Here is a 27,847-nt window from a genome sequence, read left to right on the forward strand (position 1 = left end):
AAGCCAGACTTCAGGGGCTCTGCCTTGCTGGGCGGGCTGCCTCTCCACCACCCTGGCTCCCTCACACCAGTCCATGTAGCATGCACTGCCTCTCTGCCCTTCCTACCCTCTTCCATGGGTCTCTTGTCTATGCTTGGCTCTGGAAAGTCTGTTCTGGTAGTCTTCCAGCAGTTTTCTGTGTTATTTTGGCAGATGTGGTTGGAATCTAAGTGATCAGCAGGACGAGGTGAGCCCAGCATCCTCCTAAGCCATAATCTTCCCTTATTTCCCACAATTTACACATTTTTATCTTGTGTAACCTTTATGAAACTTTTGTAGATATAGTTATTTTAAATACTTTTGAATTTTAGCCTTCATTGTAGCTTTATAAGTTGTTAATATACCACATTTACAATACTGTACTATTGTGAATTTTATTATATATTTTCATTTAGCAGTGAGATTTATGCTTTCACATGTTTTCATGTTACTAATAAGCAACTTTTCATTCCATTTTAAAAAATTCCTCTTAACATTTTCTGTAAAGCAGGTCTAGTGGTGATGAACTACTTTGGATTTTGCTCATCTGAAAAACTACACCTCTTCTTCAATTATGAATGACAACTTTGCAAGGTAGAATATTCTTGTTGGAAATTTTCTTTCAACATTTTGAATATATTATGCCTCTCCCTTCCAGCCTGCAAATTTTCTGATGAGAAATCTACTAATATTATTATGGAGGTTTTCTTGAATGATAGAAGTATTTTTTAAATGTCTTCCTGCCTTAAATATTTTTTCTTTTTATATTATTTAATTAAATTTTGTTAGTTCTTTCAAGAAACCACCTCTGGTTTCATTGATTTGTTCTACTTTTTTTTTTTTTTTTTAAATATCGATAGCATTGATTTCTGCTCTAATCTTTATTATTTCCTATTTTCTCCTGGTTTGGGGCTTTATTTGCTGTTCTTTTTCCAGCTCTTTAAGGTGTAAGGTTAAGTTGTGTATCTGAGGCCTTTCTTCCTTCTTTAGGAAGGCCTGGATTGCTATATACTTCCCTCTTATGACCACCTTTGCTGTGTCCCAGAGGTTTTGGGCTGTGGTGTTATCATTTTCATTGTCTTCCATGTACTTTTTAATTTCCTTTTTAACGTCTTTGTTAGCCCTATCATTCTTTAGTAGCATGTCCTTTAGTCTCCAAGTGTTTGTTATCTTTCCAAATTTTTTATTGTGGGTGATTTTGTGTTTCATTGTGTTGTAGTCTGAAAATATTCATGGTATGATCTCGATCTTTTTGTACTTGTTGATGGCCGGTTTGTTTCCCAGTATGTGATCTATTCTGGAAAATGTTCCATGTGTACCAGAGAAGAATATGTGCTCCACCTTTTCAGGATGAAATGATCTGAATATATCTGTTAAGTCCATCTGGTCCAGTGTGTCATTCAAGGTCATTGTTTTCTTGTTTTTCTGTTTAGATGATCTGTCCATTGTTGTAAGTGGGGTGTTGAAGTCCCCTACTATTATGGTATTATTGTAAATGAGTTTCTTTATTAAAAAATTTTAAATATTTATTCTTGAGAGAGAGAGAGAGGGACAGAGTGGGAGAGGGGCAGAGAGGGAGGGAGACACAGAATCTGAAGTAAGCTCCAGGCTCTGCACTATCAGCACAGAGCATGATGTGGGGCTTGAACTGACAAATCACAAGATCATGACCTGAGCTGATGTCAGATGCTTAACTGACTAAGCCACTCAGGTGTCCCTCAATGAGTTTATGTTTGTGATTAATTGGTTTATATATTTGGGTGCCACCACATTTACAGCATAAATGCTTACAATTGTTAGATCTTCTTGGTGGATAGACTCCTTAATTATGATATAATGCCCTTTATCATAGTTTGTTTACACTCTACTTTAAAATCTAGATTTTCTGATAGAAGCATGGCTACTCTGGCTTTCTTTTGTCAACCATTGGCATGGTAGATGGTTCTCCATCCCCTTAATTTCAATCTGAAGGTCTCTTTAGGTCTAAAATGGGTCTCTTGTAAGGAGCATATAGATGGATCTGTTTTTTTATACATTCTGTTACCCTATATCTGTTGATTGAAACATTTAGTCCATTGAAATTTACAGTGAGTACTGAAAGATATGAATTTATTGCCATTTTGTTGCCTGTAGTGTTGGAGTTTCTGGTGGTGTTCTCTCACTCTTTCTAGTCTTTGTTGCCTTTGGTCTTTTTGTCCCCATCTTTTCTCCCCTCAGAGGGTCCCCCTTAAAATTTCTTGCAGCGCTGGTTTAGTAGTCACAAACTCCTTTAATTTTTGTTTGTCTGGGAAACTTTTTATCTCTACTTCTATTTTCAATGACAGTCTTGCTGGATAAAGAATTCTTGGCTGCAATTTTTCTGATTCAGCACATTGAATATATCCTGCCACGCCTTTCTGGCTTGCCAAGTTTCTGTGGATAAGTCTGCTGCGAACCTGAACTGTCTATCCTTGTAGGTTAAGGACTTTTTTCCCCTTGCTGCTTTCATGATTCTTTCCTTGCTTGAGTATTTTGTGAACTTGATTATGATATGCCTTGTTGATGGTCGGTTTTTGTTGAATCTAATGGGAGTCCTCTGTGCTTCCTGGATTTTGATGTCTGTGTCTTTCCCTAGGTTAGGAAATTTTTCTGCTAGGATTTGCTTGCCTAACCCTTCTACCCCTTTTTCTCTCTCTTCATCTTCTGGGACTCCTATGATTCTGATGTTATTCCTTTTTAATGAGTCACTGAGTTCTCTACTTCTTAGATTATCCTCTTTTGCCTTAGTCTCCCTCTTGTTTTTCCTGCTTCATTATTCTCCATAAGTTTGTCCTCTATATCACTGATTCGCTGCTCTGCTTCATCCATCCTTGCTGCCATGGCATCTATATGAGATTGCAGCTCAGCTATATAGCATTTTTTATTTCATCCTTAACAGCTTTTACTTCTTTTATTTCCACAGAAAGGGATTTTAATATATTTTTGACTCTAGCTAGTATTCTTGTTATCGTGATTTTAAATTCTGGTTCAGACATCTTTCTTGTATCTGTGTTGATTAAGTTTCTGGCTGTAATTTCTTCCTGTTCTTTCCTTTAGGGTGAATTCCTTAATTTTGTTATTTTGAAGGAAGAAAGGGGAATTTATTAAGTAAAAAAAAAAAAATTAAAAAATTAAAAACGACACTAAAAAAATAAGCAAAGAATGCTAGTTCCTAGGTGTGTTTTGATCTGGTTGTTGAAAGAAGCTTGATAGATTAGAAAAAAAAGGAAAGATAAGAAAAGAAAAGAAGGGGGGAAGGGAAAACGTTTGAAAATGTGAAAAAATGAATATAATAAAATAGAATAAGAAGAAATGATGAAATTAAAAGAATTTCATACATTTACAAAAAAGTAGAAAATATTCAAGAAAAATATTTTTAATAAAAATGGAAAATAGGTGCATGATGGGGGGGTGGATTGTTGTGGCGCATTTAAGCATTTATATGCATGCACTGGAGGGGTGAAAATGGCGTCACCCAGTTACCCTGTCTCTAGTATCAGAACTCTGTGTTCTCCCCTACTGGCTATCAAGCACCCCTCCTTTGTCTCTGGCTTCCATCCACCGCCCACTTCTACACTGTCCATGACAAAGCCATCAGGCTGCCAGGCAGCACCTCCCTGCTGAGTTTTATCTCAGATGGGTCTGTTTCCCAACCCCTCATTTCTGAGGGACTGCAGCTCTGACCTGTTCTGACACTCTATTCTCACTGAGCAATGGCTGGGTGCTGGCTGGGGGTGGAAACTTTAAAAGAGAACAGAGTGCTGGGGGAATATTTCACACTAGCTCATTTTCCTTTCCACTACTCAGAATTAAGAATTCATCTTTCTCTGACGTTTAATGTGATAATGTTGTGGGTCTCCTGGAGTTCATCCTCACAAAAGTGGCATTCCCAGCAGAACTAAGACCCCGGTTTTTTCAGCTCTCAAACTAGTTCTCACCAAGCCTCCAGCAATGTTTGAAATATAGTTTAAGTGTTCCTACCAGTACTGTCTCCAGTGTCATGTTTTTGCTCCTGATAATATGTGATTCTCTTTATTCACTTTTCTCTCCAATTTTTGGGATTATACCTTGCTCTGTGATCTCAGATTTCTGATGGGTCTAAGCAGTGTTGTTGATTTTTAGTTTGTTTGGCTTTCTTTCTTGTTGTGGTTTTGGGAATGTCAACTTTTGAATTATTTACATATTAGATCAGAAATAATAAGTTAAGTGTTTTTCTGTATATTCTTCTTGATATCAGCAAATGTTCTCTAATTTACTGGACTAATTCTTTTATTTGCTATTTCAAGAGGTAGTGTGTCATCTAAGGAGGGATTTAAATAACTACTTGGCATTATGCTCTAGAGAGGGAACTCAGATAACATACAGGAACGTGGGCTGTGTGACCTCTAAAATTTTTCCAATTGCTAGACTAAAATTTTTAATTAGAAAATATTTAAAAAGTTGCTTGCAGACACTGTCATGGTGATTGTAATAGGTTTCTATTTTTAAAGTATCATTTGTGATATTTATAAATAGCTTGATAAGCAAGAATTTTTGGTTACATTTTTTTCTCTATTCCAGAGTTGGGGCTTTCAAAGCTTTAGTTCTAGAAACCTCCATTCTTAGGCAACTTCTTTTGCTCAGGGTTGAGTTGGGACTGAGAGAGGAAGCTATAAAGACAAGGCTCTAAGGAAACTGGCTCATGTTGCCCAAACTTACCAAAAGAGACTTTCTGCCATAAAGTTAATTGAATAATTTACAGTCAAAATAGAACAGGCAAACAGATGGATATCCCTATTGGCCAGTCAATATGGTTTTTTTTTTGTTGCAAGGAAGCTAGGAAAAAAATGAATATCCAAAGTTTGATTAAGAATACAGTTGATCAGGGAGGAGACAGCACAAACTAATCAAAATCTACTATCATCCATATGGGTGCTTCCTTGAGTATGCCTGAGTATATACTGTCCCAATATTGACTCAATTTGTTCTTTTCTAGCATTTCAAGGTGTTTCCTGAGGTTTTCTGACATTATGAACATCCACATTAAGAGTCATTAGTTATTCCAGATATGAGAAAAGTGCAATTTTTCTTAATACACTAGCTTCTAATTCTCTTCAATTAAGGATTTTTTTTTCTTCCAACACTCAGGAAAAATTATATTATAGCTTGTTGATGGAATCCTTCAAACATAGAAGAAGAAAGGGTAATAGTCAACGTTTGAGCTCTGCTGAATATTAAGTTTGGCATGACAGGAAAAGGCACACAGTCAGAAATCAAGCCCAACAGTGCTATAGGATCTACTTTGGAATGCTCTTATAATTATATTTTAATATATTAGATTTAATAATTGGTTGAAATAATCAATATACATTAATAATTATAAAGGTGATACTTTAGCAATAAAAATTAGGGATAAGTTTTTTTTGTAAGGTTTTTTTTCCTAGAAAGTGGGAGTTGGTTTTTCCATGTTAATGCACCTATTTTCTAAGGCCTTATTATATTAAGTTTCACTTGGGTTGGGAGGACCCATTACTTAGGGATATTGAATTTCTCCTATGTGCCCATTGATCCAACTGTATTCCTCTTCTTGAGCATTCCAAGACCTCAGTAATTGGTGAGTCTGAATATTTTTCAAAATGACAAACATGAAACTCCATACTTTTTTCCATAGTAGCTGCATCAGTGTGCATTCCCACCAACAGTGGAAGGTGATAACTCATTGTAGTTTTGATTTGTATTTCCTTGATGATGAATGATGTTGAGCATCTTTTCATGTGTCTGTTGGCCATCTGGATGTCTTCTTTGGAAAAATGTCTATTCATGTCTCCTGCCCATTTTTTAATAGGATTATTTGGTTTTTGGCTATGCAGTTTTACAAATTCTTTATATATATATAATATATGTTTATATTGTATAATATATGTTATTATACATATAATATATTATAAATATAATAAGTTTATATAATGTATATATGTACTGATACTAGCCTTTTATCATATATGTCATTTGCAAATATCTTCTCCCATTCCATTGGTTGCCTTTTAATTCTTTTGATTGTTTCCTTTGTTGTGCAGCTTTTTATTTGGTGAAGTCCCAATAGTTTATTTTGCTTTTGTTTCCCTTGCCTCAGGAAACATATCTAGACCTATCTAGTAAGTTGCTATGGGATAACAAAGAGGTTGCTGCCTGTGTTCCTCTCTAAGATTTTGATTGTTTCCTGTCTCACATTTAGGCCTTTCATCCATTTTGAATTTATGTTTGTGTTTGATGTAAGAAAGTGGTCCAGTTTCATTCTTTTGCATGTTCCTGTTCCCATGAAACATGTCTTCCCAACACCGTTTGTTAAAGAAACATTGTTTTTCCCATTTGATATTCTTTCCTGCTTTATCAAAGATTAGCTGAACGTATAATTGTGGGTTTATTTCTGGATTTTCTATTCTGTTACATTGATCTATGTGTGTATTTTTATGTCAATACTATATTATTTTGATTACCATAGTTTGTAAGATAACTTGAAGTCCAAAATTATAATGCCTCCAGCTTTTTTTTTCTTTTTTTTTCAAGATTGCTTTGGAAATTTGGGGTCTTTTGTGGTTGCATACAAATTTTAGATTGTTTGGTCTAGTTTCATGAAAAATCCAGTTGATATTTTGATAGGAATTGCATTAAATGTGTAGATTGCTTTCAGTAGTAGAGACATTTTGACAATTTTTGTTCTTCTAATCCATGAGTGTGGAATGTTTTTCCATTTCTTTGTGTCATTTTTCTTTCATCAGTGTTGTATAATTTTCAAAATACAGGTCTTTTATTTCTTTGATTAAGTTTATTTTATGTATTTTATTATTTTTTCCACTTGTTAAAGGCACTGTTTTCTTAACATAATACCTTCCAGTTCCATCCACGTTGCTACAAATGGCCAGATTTCATTCCTTCTCATTGCCAAGTAGTATTCCATTGTATATATAAGCCACAACTTCTTTATCCATTCATCAGTTGATGGACATTTAGCCTCCTTCCATAATTTGGCTATTGTTGAAAGTGCTGCTATAAACATTGGGATTTATATCCTTTGCATCAGCACTCCTGTATCCCTTGGGTAAATTCCTAGCAGTACTATTGCTGGGTCATAGGGTATTTCTATTTTTAATTTCTTGAGGAGCTTCCACACAGTTTTCCAGAGTGGCTGCACCAGTTTGCATTTCCACCAACAGGGGTTGTTGAGCAAGAGGGTAGCCATTTCTCCACATCCTTGCCAGCATCTATAGTCACCTTATGTGTTCATTTTAGCCACTCTGACTGGCATGAGGTTATATCTCAGTGTGGCTTTGATTTGTATTTCCCTGATGATGAGTGACATTGAGCATCATTTCATGTGTCTGTTGTCTATCTGGATATCTTCTTTGAAAAGTGTCTATTAATGTTTCTGCCCATTTCTTCACTGGATTATGTGTTTTTAGGGTGTGGAATTTGGTGAGTTCTTTATAGATTTTGGATACTAGCCCTTTATCTGATATGTCATTTGCAAATATCTTTTCCCACTCCATTGGTTGTATTTTAGTTTTGTTGATTGCTTCCTTTGCAGTGCAGAAACTTTTTATGTTGGTGAGGTCCAAATAGTTTATTTTTGCTCTTAATTCCCTTGCCTTGAGAGATGTGTTGAGTAATAAATAGCTGTGACTGAGGTCAAAGAAGTTGTTGCCTGCCTTCTCCTCCAGGGTTTTGATGGTTTCTTGTCTCACATTCAGGTCTTTCATCCATTTCGAGTTTAGCTTTGTGTATAGTGTAAGAAAGTGGTCTAGTTTCATTCTTCTGCATGTTGCTGTCCAGTGTTCCCAGCAACATTTGTAAAAGAGACTGTCTTTTTTCCATTGGATACTCTTTCCTTGCTTTGTCGAATATTAGTTGGCCATACTTTTGTTGGTCCAATTCTGGAGTCTCTATTCTATTCCATTGGTCTATGTGTCTGTTTGTGTGCCAATTCCATGCTTCCTTGATGATTACAGCTTTGTAGTAGAGGCTAAAGTCTGGGATTGTGATGCCTCCCACTTTGGTTTTCTTCTTCAAAATTACTTTGGCTATTCGGAGTCTTTTGTAGTTCCATACAAATTTTAGGGTTGTTTGTTGTAGCTTTGAGAAGAATGCTGGTGCAATTTTGAATGGGATTGCATTGAATGTGTAGATTGCTTTGGGTAGTGTTGACATTATAACAATATTTATTCTTCCAGTCCATGAGCATGGAATGGTTTTCTATTTCTTTGTATCTTCTTCAATTTCCTTCATAAGCTTTCTGTAGTTTTCAGCATACAGATCTTTTACGTCTTTGGTTAGATTTATTCCTAGGTATTTTATGGTTCTTGGTGTAATTGTGAATGGCATCAGTTTCTTTATTTGTCTTTCTGTTGCTTCATTATTGGTGTATAAAAATGCAACTGATTTCTGTACATGGATTTTGCACCCTGTGACTTTCCTGAATTCATGTATCAGTTCTAGCAGACTTTTGGTGGAGTCCGTCGGGTTTTCCACGTGGAGTTTCATGTTGTCTGTGAAAAATGAAAATTTGACTTCATCTTTGTCAATTTTGTTGACTTTGACTTCATTTTGTTGTCTGATTGCTGATGCTAGGACATCAAACACTATGTTAAACAACAGTAGTGAGAATGGACATCCCTGTCGTGTTCTTGATCTCAGGGGGAAAGCTGAGTTTTTCCCCATTGAGGATGATATTAGCTGTGGGCTCTTCATAAATGGCTTTTATAATGTTCAAGTATATTTTTTATATCCAGACTCTCTTGAGGGATTTTATTAAGAAATGATGTTGAATTTTGTCAAATGCTTTTTCTTCATGTATTGACAGAATCATATGGTTCTTATCCTTTTTTTTATTAATGTAATGTATTACATTGATTGATTTGTAAATATTGAACCAGCCTTGTAGCCCTGGAATGAATCCTATTTGATCATGGTGAATAATTCTTTTTATATGATATTGAATTTTATTTGCTAGTATCTTCTTGAGAATTATTGCATCTATGTTCATCAGGGATATTGGCCTGTAGTTCTCCTTTTTTGTTGGGTCTCTGTCTGGTTTGGGAATCAAATAATGCTGGCCTCATTGAATGAGTCTGGAAGTTTTCCTTCCATTTCTATTTTTTGGAATAGCTTGAGAAAGATAGGTATTAACTCTGCTTTAAATGTCTGGTAGAATTCCCCAAGGAAGCAATCTGTTCTTGGACTCTTATTTGTTGGGAGATTTTTGATGACTGATTCAATTTCTTCACTAGTTATGGATGTATTCAAATTTTCTATTTTCCCATTTAAGTTATGGAAGTTTGTGGGTGTTTAGGAATTTGTCCATTTCTTCCAGGTTGTCCAGTTTGTTGGCATATAGTTTTTCATAGTATTCCCTGATAATTGCTTGTATTTCTGAGGTATTGGTTGTAAAAGTCCATTTTCATTTTTGATTTTGTCTATTTGGGTCCTCTCTATTTTCTTTTTTAGAAACCTGGCTGCAGGTTTATCAATTTTGTTTATTCTTTCAAAAAAGCAATTTTTAGTTTTATTGATATTTTCTACTGTGTTTTTTTTATTCTAATTGTTTATTTCTGCCCTGATCTTTATTATTTCTCTTCTTCTGCTGGGTTTGGGGTTTCTTTGATGTTCTGCTTCTATTTACTTTAGGTGTGCTGTTAGATTTTATATTTGGGATTCTTGTTTTTTGAGATAGGCCTGGATTGTAACATATTTTCCTCTTAGGACTACCTTTGCTACATCCCAAAGGGTTAGGATTGTTGTTGTTTTCGCTTTCACTTGTTTCCATATATTTTTAAATTTCTTCTTTAATTGCCTGGTTGGCCTATTCATTCTTTAGTAGTATGTTCTTTAACCTCCATGCATTTGGAGGTTTTCCAAACTTTTTCCTGTGGGTGATTGCAAGTTTCATACCATTGTGATCTGAAAGTGTGCATGGTATGATCTCAATTCTTTTATACTTATTGAGGGCTGTTTTGTGACCCAGTATGTGATCTATCTTGGAGAATGTACCATGTGCACTTGAGAAGACAGTATATTCTGCTGCTTTAGGATGAAAAGTTCTAAACTTATTTGTCAAGTCCATCTGGTCCAGTGTATCATTAAGGGCCGTTGTTTATTTATTGGTTTTCTGTCTAGATGATCTGTCCATTGTTGTAAGTGGAGTATTAATGTCTGTTGCAATTATCACATTCTTACTAATAGGATTGCTTATGTTTGTGATTAGTTGTTTTATATATTTGTTTCCTCCCAAATTCAGTGCATAGACATTTATAACTGTTAGCTCTTCCTGATGGATAAACTCTACCATCCTTTCACTTTCAATCTGCATGTATGTTTAGGTCTGATATTTGTCTCTTGTAGGCTGCATATGGATTGGTCTTTTTTTTTTAAATCAATTCCGTTACCCTACATGGTAGACATTATTGTTTAATCTTTAAATGTTGTCTGTGTCTGCAAGAGACCATTAATATTTCAAGTTAGGATGGGAAAATTACCCACCACACAAAAATAAAAGTATTGTGAGTATTCAGGACATATTAAAATGGTTATTTTTGTCTACCAATAGTGTAATGATGCAGGCAATTGTAAATGTTTATTTCTCTGTTTTGGATAGATAATAATATACCTTTCTTTGCCCAAAAGACAATTTTCCATTGGAAAATTTAGTTGTGTTAAATTTCAAAGATATTGCTAGTGATGTGTAAAACATTTCTTAGATCAAGTGACTAGCTTTATAAGAGAAACAGTAAATGCCAGGTGCTTGGAGATCCAAATTTAAATGTCAATTGAATAAGTGTTTTATGTAAATCTGTTTGATAAAATGTAATTGTGCTTTTGTAATTTAGGCTAGAAGTATGTACTTGTAATTTTGAAGAGTTATCATGGAAAGGATTTCTATGGTTCAGAGAAAAGAGAAGAGATAAACAGATGAATAAAGAGTTAGAATTTGTCTTCTGTGGTAGCAGAGCTCTAGGATGGACCAAAGAAAATGTTTTGTGTTTGACCTTCCAGAAACATTTTGCTATTTTTTTAAACTTAAAAAATTAAAATTTTTGAGTTTCATTTTTTATTCATGCATAATTAACACACTGTGTTAAATTGTATTGGTGTACTATGTAATGATTCAACAATTCTATATGTTACTTAGTGCTCATCACCATAAGTGTACTCTAGGTCCCATCCTATTTCATTCATCTTTCCACCCAACTCCTTTATATATTTAAGAGTATTTTTTGTCACTTTTGTTTGTTAATTTGTTTTATTTCTTTAATTCCACAAATGAGTGGCATCATATGGTATTTGTCTTTCTATGACTGGCTTATTTCACTTAATATTATAACCTCTAGATCCATCCATGTTGCTGCAAATGGCAAGATTTTATCATTTATTATGGTAGATTAATATTCCATTGTATAAAATATGAGACCTGAAACCATAGCAATCCTAGAAGATAGTACAGGGAGTGATTTATCTGACATTGGGTGTACCAACAAGTTTTAGATATGTCTTTTGAGGCAAGAGAAACAAAAACAAAAAAAACTATTGGGGATACATCAAAATAAAAGTAAACAATCAACAAAACTAAAAAAAAACCTACTGAATGGGAGAAATTATTTTCAAATACTAGGTATTTACCCAAATAATACAAAGCATTAATTCAAACATATATATATATATACTCCCCTATATTTGCTACAGCATTAGTTACAATAGCCAAATTATTCAAGCAGCCCATGTCCATCTATATATGAGTGGATAAAGAAGATATTTTGTGTATTTACAATGCAATATCAGTCATCTACAAAAAAGAATGAAATCCTTCCACTTGCAACAACATGGATGGAGCTAGATAGTATAATGCTAAGTGAAATCAGTCCGTCAGAAAGACAAATACCATATGATTGCACCCATATATGGAATTTAAGAAACAAAACAAATGAACAAGGGAGGAAATGATAAATCAAAAAACAGACTCTTAACTATAGAGAACAAACAGATGATTACCAGGGAGGAGTTGTGTGGGAGGGATGGGTGAAAGAGGTGAGGGGGCTTAAGAGTACACTTATCTTGATGAGCACTGAGTAATGTATACAGTTGTTGAATCACCGTATTGCACACCTGAAACTAATATACACTGTATGTTTACTATACTGGAATTAAAATGAATGAATGAATGAATTAATTAATTAAAAACAATTCCATTATTTGAAGGAAAACTTCCAAACTCTTTCTATGAAGCCAGCATTACCTTGATTCCAAAACCAGACAGAGATGCCACTAAAAAGGAGAACTGTAGACCAATTTTCCTGATAAACATGGATGCAAAAATCCTCAACAAGATATTAGCCAACTGGATCCCACAATGCATTAAAAAAATTATTCACCATGACCCAGTGGGATTTATACCTGGGATGCAGGGCTGGTTCAATATCTGCAAAACAATTAATATGATTCATCACATCAATAAAAGAAAGGACAAGAATCATATGATCCTTTCAATAGATGAGGAGAAAGCATTTGACAAAATACAGCATCCTTTCTTGATAAAAACCCTCAAGAAAGTAGGGATAGAAGGAGCATACCTCAAGATCATAAAGGCCATATATGAACAACCCAACGCTAATATCATCCTCAATGGGGAAAAACTGAGAGCTTTCCCCCTAAGGTCAGGAACAAGACAGGGATGTCCACTCTTGCCACTGTTATTCAACATAGTATTGGAAATCTTAGCCTCTGCAATCAGACAACACAAAGAAATAAAAGGCATCCAAATCGGCCAAAAGGAGGTCAAACTTTCACTGTTTGCAGATGACATGATACTCTATGTAGAAAATCCGAACGATTCCACCAAAAAAGTGCTAGAATTGGTTCATGAATTCAGCAAAGTTTCAGGATATAAAGTCAACGCACAGAAATTGGTTGCATTCCTATACACCAACAATGAAGCGACAGAAAGAGAAATCAAGGAAGTGATCCCACATACAGTTGCACAAAACCCATAAAATACCTAGGAATAAATCTAACCAAAGAGGTGAAAAATCTATACACTGAAAACTATAGAAAGCTTATGAAAGAAATTGAAGAAGACACAAAGAAATGTAAAAAGATTCCATGCCCCTGGATAGGAAGAACAAATATTTTTAAAATGTTGATACTACACAAAGCAATCTACATATTCAATGAAATCCCTATCAAAGTAACACCAGCATTCTTCACAGACCTAGAAGAAATAATAAAATTTGTATGGAACCAGAAAAGACCCCAAATAGCCAAAGAATCTTGAAAAAGAAAACCAAAGCAGGAGGCATCACAAACCCGGACTTCAAGCTATACTACAAAGCTGTAATCATCAAGACAGTATGGTACTGGCACAAGAACAGACACTCAGACCAATGAAACAGAATAGAGAACCCATAAATGGACCCACAAATGTATGACCAATTAATCTTTGACAAAGCAGGAAAGAATATCCAATGGAGTAAAGACAGTCTCTTCAGTAAGTGGTGCTGGGAAAATTGGACAGCGACATGCAGAAGAATGAACCTGGACCACTTTCTTACACCATACACAAAAATAAACTCAAAATGAATGAAAGACCTCCATGTAAGACAGGAAGCCATCAAAATCCTTGAGAAGAAAGCAGGCAAAAACCTCTTTGATCTTACCCGCAGCAACTTCTTTCTCAACACGTCTCTGGAGGCAAGGGAAACAAAAGCAAAAATGAACTACTGGGACCTCATCAAAATAAAAACCTTCTGCAAAGCAAAAGAAACAATCAGAAAAACTAAAAGGCAACTGACAGAATGGGAAAAGATATTTGCAAATGACATATCAGATAAAGGGTTAGAATCCAAAATCTATAAAGAACTTTTCAAACTCAACACCTAAAAAACAATCCAGTGAAGAAATGGGCAAAAGACATGAATAGACACTTCTCCAAAGAAGACATCCAGATGGCCAAGTGACACATGAGAAAATGCTCCACATCTCTCATCATCAGAGGAATACAAATCAAAACCACAATGAGATATCACCTCACACCTGTCAGAATGGCTAACATTAACAACTCAGGCAACAACAGATGTTGGCGAGGATGTGGAGAAAGAGGGTCTCTTTTGCATTTTTGGCGGGAATGGAAGCTGGTGCAGCCACTCTGGAAAACAGTATGGAGGTTCCTCAAAAAACTAAAAATAGAACTACCCTATGACCCAGCAATTGCACTACTAGGCATTTATCCACGGGATACAGGTGTGCTGTTTTGAAGGGACACATGCACCCCAATGTTTATAGAACCACTATCAACAATAGCCAAAGTATGGAAAGAGCTCAAATGTCCATCGATGAATGAATGAAGAAGTGGTATATATATATATATATATATATATATATATATATATATACATACACACAATGGAGTATTACTCAGCAATCAAAAAGAATGAAATCTTGCCAATTGCCATTACTTGGATGGAACTGGAGGGTATTTTGCTAAGTGAAATTAGTCAGAGAAAGATTAAAACCATATGACTTCACTCACATGAGGACTTTAAGAGGCAAAACAGATGAACATAAGGGAAGGGAAACAAAAATAAAAACAGGGAAGGGGACAAAACAGAAGAGACTCAAATATGGAGAACAAACTGAGGGTTACTGGAGGGGTTGTGGGGGGGGGGGATGGGCTAAATGGGTAAGGGGCACTAAGGAATCTACTCCTGTAATCATTGTTGCACTATATGCTAATTTGGATGTAAATTTAAAAAAAATAAAAAATAAAATTAAAAAAAATTAAACAGAAAAAATTCCATTGTGTGTGTGTACACACACATTTGTGTATATACATAAGTATATATATATATATATATATATATATATACACATATACATTCCTTTTTAAAATGTTTATTTATTTTGAGAGAGAGAAAGAGAATGAGCAAGTGGAGGAGGAGCAGAGAGAAGAGGGAGAGGGAGGGAAAGAATCCCAAGCAGGCTCTGCTTGGCTCCGCACTTTCAACTCAGAGCCTGTTGCAGGGCTTGATCTCATGACCATGAGATCATGACCTGAGCTGAAATCAAGAGTGGGATGCTTAATCCTCTGAGCCATCCAGGTGCCCCTATTTACACATTCTTTATCCACTCATTTACATATGGACACTTGGATTCCTTCTGTGTCTTGGTAACAGTAAATAATTTTGCAATAAATGTGCTGCATACAACTTTTTGAATAAGTGTTTTTGTTTTCTTTGGGTAAATTCCCAGTAGAATTACTGGAATATATGATAATTCTATTTTTAATTTTTTAAGTAACCTCCATACTATTTTCCATGGTGACTGCACTAGTTTGCATTTCTACCAACATTGCAGGGTTCCTTTCTCTCCACATTCTAGCCAACACTTGTTATTTATTTTGGTTTTGATTTTATCCATTCTGAGTGGTATTAGTTGATATCTTATTGTGGTATTGATTTACATTTTCCTGATGGTTAGTGATGTTGAGAATCTTTTCATTTGTCTGTTGGCCACTTGTAAGTCCTCTTTAGAAAAATGTCTTTCTCAGTTCTTCTGCCCATTTTTAAATTGTATTATTTGCTTTTATTTTGTGTTGAGTCCTATAAGTTCTTTCTATATTTTGGATTGTAATCTGTTATTGGGTACATCATTTGCATATATCGTTTTCTATTCAGCAGATTGCCTATTTGTTTTATTGATGGTTTCATTCACTAAGGAAAAGATTTTTATTTTGGTGTAGTCTCAATAGTTTATTTTTTACTTTGTTTCCATTGCCAGAGGAGACTTATATAGAAAAATGTTTCTATGGCTGGTGCCAAAGTGATTATTGACTTTGTTTTCTTTTATTCATTAAGTGGCATTATGAGTTTTGATTGGAACATTTAGGCCATTGAAATTCAAAGTAATTATTCATAGGTATGTACTTATTATCATTTTTAAACTTGTTTTATGATTGTTTTTTAGTTCTTGTCTGTTCCTCTTTTTTCTTGCTCTCTTCCCTTGTGGTTGATGGCTTATTTACTGATATGCTTTATTTGCCTTCTCTTATTTTTTGCATATCTATTACATGTTTTTGATTTGTGGTATCATTATATGTATATATAACATCCCATACATATATCAGTCTATTGGTTTGATGGTCAGTTAAGTTTGAACTCATTCTAAAAAGACTATTTTTTACTGCCCCCACCATGTTTTATGTATATGATGTCCTACTTTACATCCTTTTATTTTGTGAATACCTTGAGAAATTTTTATAGATATAATTTACTTTACTGCTTTTATGCTTTAGCCTCCACTCTGATTTTATAATTGGTAAATCTACTATTTTTCTTTTTTTGGAAAATGAATGTTTTTATTTTACCCTGGTTCATATATTTTTTCCTTAACAGAACTACGCATTTCTGCCTGTTTCAACTCTAGAAGTGCAAAAAAAAATCATTTTGAAATAGTTTATTTTACATTTAAGGATGTAGATATAGATGTGGTAAACATAAAAATCAAATTAGTGAGAGGAAACACCATTTTAACACGGACCACCCATTGATACCAAAACCGTGGGTGGGAAGTTCAGCCTTCTGGGGAAAGGAAAACATGGACCTAGGAGAACATTCCTCAGTTCCTGAAAACTTGGGCACTTAGAAGTATATTTAGAAGCTACACTAAGTAGTATTCAGGACCAACAGCATCCCACATCCACACAATGAACTTTTCTTTTTTTCTTTTCTTTTCTTTTCTTTTCTTTTTTTTCTTTTCTTCTCTTTTCTTCTCTTTTCTTTTCTTTTTTTCCTAATTCAACTTTTATTCACAAAACCAGGAAGTAAGCCCACAGGCTGTGGTTTACAGACGCTTATTATAAGCTATGGAGAATGTCACATAATTTGTTATTAAGCAATAGTTACATATTTGGAAGGCTGTATACCAGATTGTTTAATGTTGATTATATTTTAGGAATGGAAAAATGGTGTGATTTTACCTGCACTTGATATCTTCAAATAAGCAATAATTGCCCTTACAATCAGCAGAAGCAGTGAAGATACTTCCATTTTGAAGAAAAAAAATTCAGACTTTGCACTCATTCTGCGTAGTTCAGCCCAAATAAATAATGTTTAACTATATTCTTACTATGGTGTTAGAGCAATTGTGGGTATTTTATTCATTGGCGATAGCAACCAGAAGTATAGAATTAAACTAATTAAATTTACACAAGAACAGAGTATAATTATGCTCAATCATGAACAAGTTTTCCATCTTGAAGAGTGTTTGGATATCAAATGAAATTCTGGTTTTAGTTATAGTTTTAATCTCTATTGTAGAAAAAGATAAACCTTGATGCAAATCCTTAGGGAATGCAAATTTTAAAATATAACAAAACCTGAGGAGTATACCTGATCTGGTATTTCTCTGCAACCTGAATTTTGCATTATCAGAGCATTGGCCATCTTTTGCCTATTGTACTAGATTAGAAGGTGCCCGTACTTTCTTTTATCAAATGACATTAATAAACACAACTGAAAGAGAAAGCAGGCTGTCTACTCATCTGTTCTGCATGGTTATCTCCTTTGCTTGATGGCAATGTTGAAGATGGGATTTGAGCACTGGATCAGTAAGCACTATCCAAGCGATAGGACTCACTCTGTAGGTCTCTTGTGATGTTGAGGTTCTCTGATTTCATTATTCAACAAGTAATGAAACAGACTAAGTACTTTGTAAGGTTCAAGTCCTTGACTGTTATAAAGATGAAATGAATGGACACAATTTACATTTGAGATACATCATCCAAGTGCAGCTGATAGAACAGGAAGATTAACATGTAGTCTAGGTTAGAGCTTATTTTTATGAAAATGGAACCAAAACTCAACTTGTAGGCATTGAATGGCCTACCCTATGCTTGACTCTGGATTTCCAAGGCAAACAGTACCCCCATATTGAAATGTTCCTTCCTTCCTTCCTTCCTTCCTTCCTTCCTTCCTTCCTTCCTTCCATCCTTCCTTCCTTCCTCCTCACTCCCTTCCTTCCTTCCAGGCAAACACTACTCCCATATTGAAATGTTCCTTCCTTCCTTCCTTTTTCTTTCTTTTTCTCTTTTTTAAATTTTTTCAAAATTTACATCCAAGTTAGTTAGCATATAGTGCAATAATAATTTTAGGAGTAGAATCCAGTGATTCACCCCTCTATGTATAACACCAAGTGCTCATCCCAACAAGTGTCCTCCTTAATGCCCCTTACCCATTTAGCCCATCCCTCCACCCACAATGTCTCCAGCAACCCCCAGTTTGTTCTCTATATTTAGGAGTCTTTTATATTTTGTCCCCCTCCCTAATCTTATATTATTTTTGCTTCCCTTCCCTTCTCTTCATCTGTTTTGTACTTAAATTCCACATATGAGTGAAGTCATATGATATTTGTCTTTGTCTGACTGACTAATTTCCATTATCATAATACACTCTAGTTCCATCCATGTTGGTGCAAATGGCAAGATTTCATTCTTTTTGACTGCCAAGTAGTATTACGTTGTATATATAAACCACATCTTTATCCATTCATCCATCGATGGACATTTGGGCTCTTTCCATTCTTTGACTATTGTCAATAGCACTGCTATAAACATTGGGGTGCATGTGCCTCTTTCAAACAGCACACTTGTATCCTTTAAATAAATATCTAGTAGTGCAATTGCTGGTTGTAGGGAAGTTCTATTTTTAATTTTTTGAGGAACCTCCATACTGTTTTCCAGAGTGGCTGCATGAGTTTCCATTCCCAGCAGCAATGGAAAAGGGTTCCTCTTTCTCTGCATCCTCACCAGCATCTGTCATTGCCCGAGCTATCAATTTTAGCCATTCTGATTAGTGTGAGGTGGTATCTCATCATGGTTTTGATTTGTATTTCTCTGATGAGGAGTGATATTGAGTATTTTTTCATGTGTCTGTTATCCATCTGGGTGTCTTCTTTAGAAAAGTGTCTATTCATGTCCTTTGCCCATTTCTTCACTGGATTATTTGTTTTTAGGTGTTGAGTTTGATAAATTCTTTATAGATTTTAGATACTAGCCCTTTATCTTATATGTCATTTGCAAATATATTTTCCCATTCCATTTGTTGCCTTTTAGTTTTGCTGATTGCTTCCTTTGCTGTGCAGAAGGTTTTTATCTTGATGAGGTCCCAATAGTTTATTTGTGCTTTTGTTTCCCTTGCCTCTGGAAATGTGTTGAGTAAGAAGTTGCTGTGGGTGAGGTCACAGAGCTTTTTGCCTGCTTTCTCCTCAAGGATTTTGATGACTTCCTGTATTATATTTATATCTTTCATCCATTTTGAGTTCACTTTTTGTGTATGGTGTAAGAAAGTGGTCCAGGTTCATTCTTCTGCATGTCACTCTCCAGTTTTCCCAATACCATTTACTGAAGAGACTGTCTTTATTCTATTGGGTATTCTTTCCTGTTTTGTCAAAGATTAGTTGGCCATACATTTGTGGGTCCATTTCTAGGTTCATCTAAGTGTCTGTTTTGTGCCAGTACCATACTGTCTTGATGATTACAGCTTTGTATTACATCTTGAAGTCCAGGATTGTGATGCCTCCAGCTTTGGTTTTCTTTTTCAGGATTGTTTTGGCTATTTGGGGTCTTTTCTGGTTCCGTACAAATTTTAGGATAGTTTGTTCTAGCTCTGTGAAGAATGCTGGTGTTATTTTTGATGGGGAATGCACTGAACATGTAGATTTCTTTTGGTAGTATCAACATTTTAACAATATTTGTTCTTCCTATCTATGAGCATGGAATCTTTTTCCATTTTTTTGTGTCTTCTTCAATTTCTTTCATCAGCTTTCTATAGTTTTCAGTGTATAGGTTTTTTCACCTCTTTGGTTAGATTTATTCTTAGGTATTTTATCGTTTTCGGTGCAATTGTAAATGGGATCGATTCCTTGATTTCTCTTCTGCTGCTTCATTATTGGTGTATAGGATTTCAACCAATTTATGTGCATTGATTTTATATCATGAAATTTGCTGAATTCATGGATCAGTTCTAGCAGTTTTTGGTGGAATCTTTTGGGTTTTCTGTACAGAGTATCATGTCATCTGTAAAGTGTGAAAGCTTGACTTCTTCCCTGCCAATTTGGAGGGCTTTTATTTCTGTGTGTTGCCTGAGTGCTGAGGCTAGGACTTCCAATACTATGTTGAATAACAGTGGTGATAGTGGGCATCCTTGTCATGTTCCAGACATCCCTGTCAAGGTTTCAGTTTTTTCCCATTGAGGATGATATTAACATTGGGTCTTTCATATATGGCTTTTATGATCGATTAATCTACTATTTTTATTATGCTTGTATTTACCTGTGAAATTTTTTCCTTTCCCAATTTTCTTCCTCCTGATTATGGCCTTTCTATTACACTCAAAGAATTCTCTTTAAATTTTTTTTTGTAAGGCTGGTTTAGTGGTAATAAATTCCTTTAACTTTTGTTTGTCTGGGAAACTATTTATCTCTCCTATTCTGAATGATAACTTTGCTGTATTCTTGGCTGCATGCTTTTTTTCTTTTTAGTGCTTTGAATATGTAATGCTAGTCACTTCTGTCCTGCAAATTTTTTTTTTTTTTTGCTAAAGAATATAAGCTGATAGCTCAGTAGAGTTTCCTTTTTATGTATGTAACTGTTTTCTCTTGCTGCTTTTAAAGTTCTCTCTTGGAGCACCTGGGTGGCTCGGTTGGTTAAGCGTCCAACTTCGGCTCAGGACATGGTCTCATGGTTTGTGGGTTCGAGCCCTGTGTGGGGCTCTATGCTGGCAGTTTAGAGCCTGGAGCCTGCTTCAGATTCAGTGTCTCTTTCTGCCCCTCCCTGACTTGCACTCTCTCTCTCTCTCAAAAATAAATGGATATTTAAAAAGTTAAAAAAATAAACTTCTATCTTTATCACTACCTTTTGCCATTTTGATTACTGTATGTCTTCGTGTGGATCTCCTTCAGTTGATTTTGTTGGCGGTCTCTCTGTGCCTCCTGGATCTGGATATTTGTTTTCTTTCCCAGATTAAGGAATTTTTCAACTATTGTTTCTTCAAGTAAATTATCTGCCCCTTTTTCTTTCTCTTCCCCTTTTGGTATCTCTATAATGCAAATGTTTTTCTTAATGTTCATTTATTTATTTTCAGAGAAAGAAAGAGCATGTGAGTGGGGTCAGAGACAGAGAGAGAGAGGAGAGAGAATCTCAAGCAGGCCCCATTCTGTCAGTGCAGAGCCTGACATGGGGCATGATCTCATGTGAGATCATGAACCTGAGCCAAAATCAATAGTTGTCCATTTAACTGACTAAGCCACCCAGGTGACCCATCTAAAATGCACATGTTATTACACTTGATGTCACCAAGTTCCTTTAACACATTTTCATTTATTATTTTTTTGTTCAGTTTGATTGCTTTCTATTACTGTCATCCTTCTTGCTGATCCATTCTTGTTCATTTTCTAGTCTATTATTTATTCCCTTTAGTATATTGTTAATTTATGTTATTCTTCATCTCTGATTGTTTATTTTGTTACATTTTCAATCTCTTTTGAATGTCTCACTGAGATCCTCCACTCCTTTCTCAAGTCCAGTGAGTATCTTTATCACCATTACTTTGAATTCTCTATCAGGTATATAGCTTATCTCTGATTCATTTTGCTTTTTGACTGTGTTTTTTTTTTCCTTTTCTTTCATTTAGGACATATTCTTCTATCTAACTCTCTGTTTGTTTCTATGTATTTGGAAAGTCAGCCATGTCTCCTGATCTTGAAAATAGTGGTCTTAGGAAGAGGTCTTGCAGTGCCTTGTAGTGCCATGTACCCCTGTGCACCAGAACCAGGTGCTTCAGTGGTGTCTCTTATGTGTGTTGCATGTACCCTACTGTTTGGTTGAGTTGTGTTTGTCTTCAGTCCAGTCAGCTGCAAAACCTCTTTGTTTTGCAAGAATGGCTCGATCCTTGTGCTTTTAATGGGTCAGGCTGGGACACTTTTGGGTTGTAGTTGGGTCAGACCAAAAGTATGCCCTCAGCTCACTTGCTGAGGTTTGGGTCACATTGAACTGCAGGGTGCTATTGCTGTGTTGTCCCCTGAGAGGCTTCTTTTGGTGGGCAGGTCTTGCCGTCAGACCACATGTCTGCCTACAGTACATCTGTGGAGTTTTCAGTGACTTTAAACTACAGGGCTTTATTTTTATGCTTCTTTTTGTGAGGTTTTTGTTAGTGGGCAGGGCCTGAAGTCAGTTCAGTGATCTGCTTCTAGGCCACTAATGGGGATAAAGTTGAACTCATGTGTTTGTTTATCTTCCCGTTTTTTTTCAGGGCAAGCATCACTTTGGAGGGGTACTAGTCACTGTTGGGGTATATAGAATGAGAGCTGGTCAGAGCCACTTTGGAGGAACTCCTACAAGTGGGTTGGGTTTGGTGGGGCAAGTCTGTGGGAGACCATGGGTATGGTGAGCTCAGTGTTAGCAAGCTATGTGGCAAGTGTTCATGCTGGTTCATGCAGGTATCTGGGTATCTAGGTTTGAGGGTGGGTTGCAGAAATGGTGCCTACCCACTCTTTTGTTCTTGGATAAATCTTCTAAAGATTCTTGTCCCTCAAGTGCAAGTTCTCAGATTAGTAAATAAATCTCCATTCCATATAACCAGGTATTTTTCAGTTTGCTGCTTCTATGGTGTATCTTGCCAGAATTGTTTATTATGCTGTTTTTTTAAGGGTGGGGATTCATTTTCCTATCATCCTCCAGCTTTCCCAGAGCTAAGCCTGCTGATTTTTAAAATACCTAAAGTTAAGCCTCACTGATTGTAATAACTCATGAAGTTAAGCTCCACTGGTTTACAAAACCAAGTTTTATGTGGACTTTTCTTCCCATTGCAGGTCCTCATGTCTGGGGTGCCTGTTTTGAGGTCTGTTCCTCTTCTTTCTTTGTGTTTGTGGTATCCCTCTCATTTGTGGTTAGTCTCACCAGAAGTTTGGTTTCAAACTGGGTGACTTTCCTACCATTTTTGATGTTGCCTGCTCTCTACAATTAACTGTGGACAGTTTATTCTTCCAGTCTTTGGGTAATTTTCTGGGTTAGTTGCACTGAGGTGGCTGTTATTTAGGTGTCTCCATGGGATGGGGTAAGCTTAGGATCCTTCTACTCTGCAATTTTCCTAAAATTTCCTCCACGTTGTTATTTTAGTATTGGACCGAGGCAGTCTAACCCAGGATGTACACATGAAGATGAATAGAATAAGTGAGCTTCTTTTCCTACCTCCAGTACAGTACTTACTAAAAAGGGCCAACAAATTTACATTGCTCTAAAATATAATCTCATCTTTCAAGTTCCTAAAAAATTTTCACTGTTGGAGTTACTAAAGGATTAGTAAAAGTTAGATATTGAGGTATATATTTAATTATCTCAAAAGGCCATTTAAAAGTCAATTAAAAACGAAAAATCTTCAGAGTGAAAGCCAAGTGATTTTGAGAACTCCAAATCCCAAAGTTTAGAGTCTGAGATGAGTATACAAAGCCATTTATGTTTATTCTGGAGAACAAAATACAAAACATTGCTTTAACATTTGAAATCGTTTTTTGAGATACAGACCCATATTAGCTGAACAAAATTAAAAAAAAGTCAAATGTATAATGAAAATGAACTTGAATAGCTGATGGCATTTCAAAGAACTGTTATAGACCAAATGTATGTGAAGACTGTGTCATGGTAATGCCACAGGGTATTATATAGTCATTAGAAATTATAAACATTAGAGTCCTTCTAATGTCAATATTCTAGGATAGTATACAATATTCTTAAGATTTTTTTTCCAAATAAAATCATAGGCTTTAGTTCATGGTTCATGTGTTCATGTAAACAAATTAAGACTGTAGGTTATTTAAATGTATTTTGTCAAATAAACAAATAAATCATTGAAAAAACCCTTGCTTCTACTCTTTATTTTGAAGATAGAACATGGTCCAGCAGGATAGCATAGAAAATTAAGGAATTGAGCTCTGGAGTCAGACTACCTAGATTTGAATCTTAGTTCTGATCCTTACTAGCTGCCTGACAATGGACATTTACTTAATTTCTTTGTGCCTTGGTTCCTAAGTCAGCAAAACAGGGATAAGAATGTTATATATATCACAGGGCAATTTTAAGCATTAAATGAGTTGATATAGATAAAGCACTTAAAACAGAATAAAAGCTCAATAATTATTAGGTACCATGGTTAAAAGGCATATTTTTCAATCTCAAGGAATTTATAATCCCATAAAATGATGATTCCACTTTGGGAGAAAATACATACACATATTAAAAAAAGGACAATAAGTACTAAACAGTTTCATATAAGATACAAAAATAAATGACATTAAAGAATAACAAATCATGGTTAGATTGTAGGTGATTGAATTATGGTATGTTTCTATGTGGGAGAAAGTGGGACTGCTAGTGGAAGTGAAAACATAGGAAAACACCTAGAGGTGGGAATAAGTAAGACACAAGTTTCTTTTATGTGCATTAGAATTTCACTATGCCTATATTTTGTTCTAATTCTTTCAAAATTTAGAATCCATGTAATAAATATGAATCATTATTTTTAACAAAATCATCTATGTACTTTAAAATTATTTAAAAGTAAAGCTTTAACATCTGTATGTTAACATCTGTATGTATGTTATGATCACATTTGAGTTTCAAAAATGCCCTGTAATAAGGCAGAATATAAAAATTATTCTTATTTTATAAATGAGGAAGCTGACGATCAGAACTCATGTCACTTGCTTAAAGTTATACCACTTGTAAGTAATAGAGACAAGATTAGCAACCAGGTGTTCTAGCTTCCAATTTAGTGCTCTTCTACCACACTATACTTACTGAATAACAGAAAGCTTAGTACATGATAAATGAGGACTGATTTTTTTGATAAATAGTATGTTTGATCTTTGTCTCAACCAAGGAAAAATGGTATAGGATAAAAGTGTAGATACTGCTAAATCTCAGGTATGTTAAAAATAAAAATAAGTAAGCACCAGTTATTACTATGCCTTAGAAGTCCTCTTTATTTCTGTTTTGAGTGTTTTCCTAAAGGGCTGCAACATTAGAAGTGAAATAGAAATAACATACATATGGAAGATTCAGATAGAACTTCTCCTTTCATAACTTTCTTTTTTTCTTCATCATTATCATTTATTTCCTCTGAGGTAATGTGCCTTTTGAAACACAGAATAAAGGAACAGACCACACTTCAGCAAAATCTTGCCATGAATATTATATTTCAGCTATAATCAAGTTGTGTCTTAAGAACAAAGATTCCACTGTAATATAAAACCCACTGTAAATATATCCTTGATACTCCTGTCAATATGCCAATAAAGAAGTAAAAAGTATAAAACAATAATAAAATATAACTTCTACTCATAAATGTATATCATAGAGCAAAATCTCTGACATAGTTGTATAAATATAAGTACTTCTTAAAACAATTTGTAATATCAACATTCAAATTTTTATTCAGAACCTATTGGAGCTAGTTTTGATACCAGTAATAAGCATGTAGAAGAAAAGTAGAATCCCTTCTCTCTTCTTTAGATAAATTTTAAATTACTTTTCTTCATATATGGAGGTGCCAGTTGTCTAGTTTCCTAAGGAAGGATTGTATGTCATATAGGGAGAGAATTACCTATAATAATGTCAATAAGCCACAAAAACTCCACTATTCTCTTTTGAGAGCCTGGGGTTAGGAGCAGAAGAAAACTGGACACAAACTGGTTTTTGACCAGGCTTATATTCTTCAGTTTCCAGATTGCACATTGCATGGGGCCTTTAGGACTATTTGGTTGGATATTACTGTTCTATCACTTGCATATTCTATTTTGGAAAAAAAATGGCCCTACTTTGCCTAGTCAGTCAATATTACAAAGAAAGAGGGTGATGGGACATTTTACGTAGGTCCTCGGTTATTCCAGTTCTCATCTGATGACATGCCTGCAAAGGGATATGTTAGGATGATTGGGGACTAATTGCTAATTTTGTATCTTAAAAAGCTATTTCTTATCCTTTGTAAAGTTTTTATTTGAGGAGAAAAACTTTGATCTCAGATCCATTTTTTTTAACAATGCCAAGACAAAAATATTCTTCACCTTTTGGTGAATGGTCAAACAAACCACTTATAATTTAGTTCATAGTTGTGGACCGAATTTTTAACACTTAAAATATCTTTACAACCCCTAACAGTGTGGATTCATAAATGAGATATATTTATAGGCACACATTCATTTAAGTATTTGTAAATTATTAATGGAAATTCTTATTTTTATTACAAATAGTTTGAGATAATACTTGTTTGGGAAACTCTTTTCATTGATTTGCATTAGAAATAGGCTTAAATTATTCTTTACATATTTCTTCTTCTTTCTCTGGCAAAGAGGCCTTTTTCTTGGGTACATAAGTCACACTGGACAAAGAATGCTTTCTAATTGTAGACAGCCTTCTCCTAAAGTTCCCCCCTGAAAAGAAATATAAGAGAGGGTCAAAGCAACAATTTGATGCAGCCAGAGACAAGGTTATGACCACTGACTTTTGCATTCTAAGAACAGAATCACAGGGTTTAGTTTCATTGTGTAAAAAATGAAGGTGGATGGTGCGTTGAATATGATATGGCATGAAGCTAATCAAAAAGGCAGCTGTCACAACTATGATCATTCCTATAGCTTTTTTACGGCTTGACAGATTTTTGTTCATTGAATTTTTCAGTAAGGTTAAAATGATCATTGTGTAACAGACAATTATAATAACAAAAGGAATAATAAATCCGACAAACAATGACACATAATGCAAGACCAAAACATGATTTTTAGCCTGATTGTCCGGTGGAGGCTCAAAGCACTTGGTATTGTTTTTCTCATCTTTGTAAGATGTGGACATTAAAAATGGAGAACTGGTCAAAATTACAAAAATCCAAATGCCAACACACACAAATTTGGCTTTCTTATGTTTAACCAAATTAATGTTCTGGACTGGGAAAACAATTGCAATGCACCGGAAAAAACTCATAGCTGTCATAAAGAAGATACTACAATAGAGGTTGACATACAAGGCATAGGTGCTGAGGCGGCACAAAAAGTCACCAAAGAGCCAAATGCCTTTGTGAACATAATAGACCACACGGAGAGGCAGTGTACACACGCACAGTAGATCTGCTACTGCTAAATTAATCATGTATACTTGGAAAGCTGACTTCTCATGATATGTTTTTATGAGGACATAGAGCACAAAGCTATTGCCAAAGAAGCCCACCACGGAGATCATAGAGTACAGGGTAGAATACACTTGATTGCGGAAGTCATCAATGGTATCATTGCACGTGTTATTACTGGCAGAGGAAACTGTCAGATTTCCAACTCCATCCATATTTCTCTAGGAATGTCTGCTTGGTGCCTAAAATACATACATATATATATATTTTTTTTTCTTACCATTTTTTACCAGATAATAAATTACAGGAAGTACTAAGATTTCACTTTGTAGTGTCATTATATATACTTTTTGACCATGGTAGGAAGCACAAGTGGTGGGGAAATGAAGAGATATTCAGCTGCATCTTGCCTCCAAGAGAAGGGTTTGGGTCCTACAGGCTCAAAGAAAACTCTTTTTCCCCTCTTTTTTCCATCAAGTTTGCCTAATGGACTTACTCTTAATCTTCAAGACCTAGCTAAAACATCTCTGCTTTTCTTTAAGTCATATTACTCTAGTACTATTCTGTAAATCTTCCTTTTAATTGAGTTTGTTTCTCTATTAGATAAAATCTTTAAAGATAGT

The 27,847-nt window shown here is 35.1% G+C and overlaps 1 protein-coding gene across 9 annotated transcripts in view; it reads right to left on the reverse strand.

Annotated features, from left to right (window-relative positions):
- Nucleotides 1–23,959: 23,959 nt before the first annotated feature.
- The window catches only part of CYSLTR1 (cysteinyl leukotriene receptor 1), a 179,041-nt gene continuing 175,153 nt past the window's right edge, over nt 23,960–27,847 (reverse strand). For all 9 annotated transcript variants that reach the window (XM_053202519.1, XM_053202517.1, XM_053202518.1 and 6 more), the window contains one exon: nt 23,960–27,466. In XM_053202519.1, coding sequence (XP_053058494.1) covers nt 26,417–27,439 — 1,023 coding nt within the window. In that variant the 5' untranslated portion in view covers nt 27,440–27,466 and the 3' untranslated portion in view covers nt 23,960–26,416. The remainder of the gene's footprint in view (nt 27,467–27,847) is intronic.

The sequence above is a fragment of the Acinonyx jubatus genome, chromosome X, assembly GCF_027475565.1.
Source record: "Acinonyx jubatus isolate Ajub_Pintada_27869175 chromosome X, VMU_Ajub_asm_v1.0, whole genome shotgun sequence".
Classification (NCBI taxonomy): Eukaryota; Metazoa; Chordata; class Mammalia; order Carnivora; family Felidae; genus Acinonyx; species Acinonyx jubatus.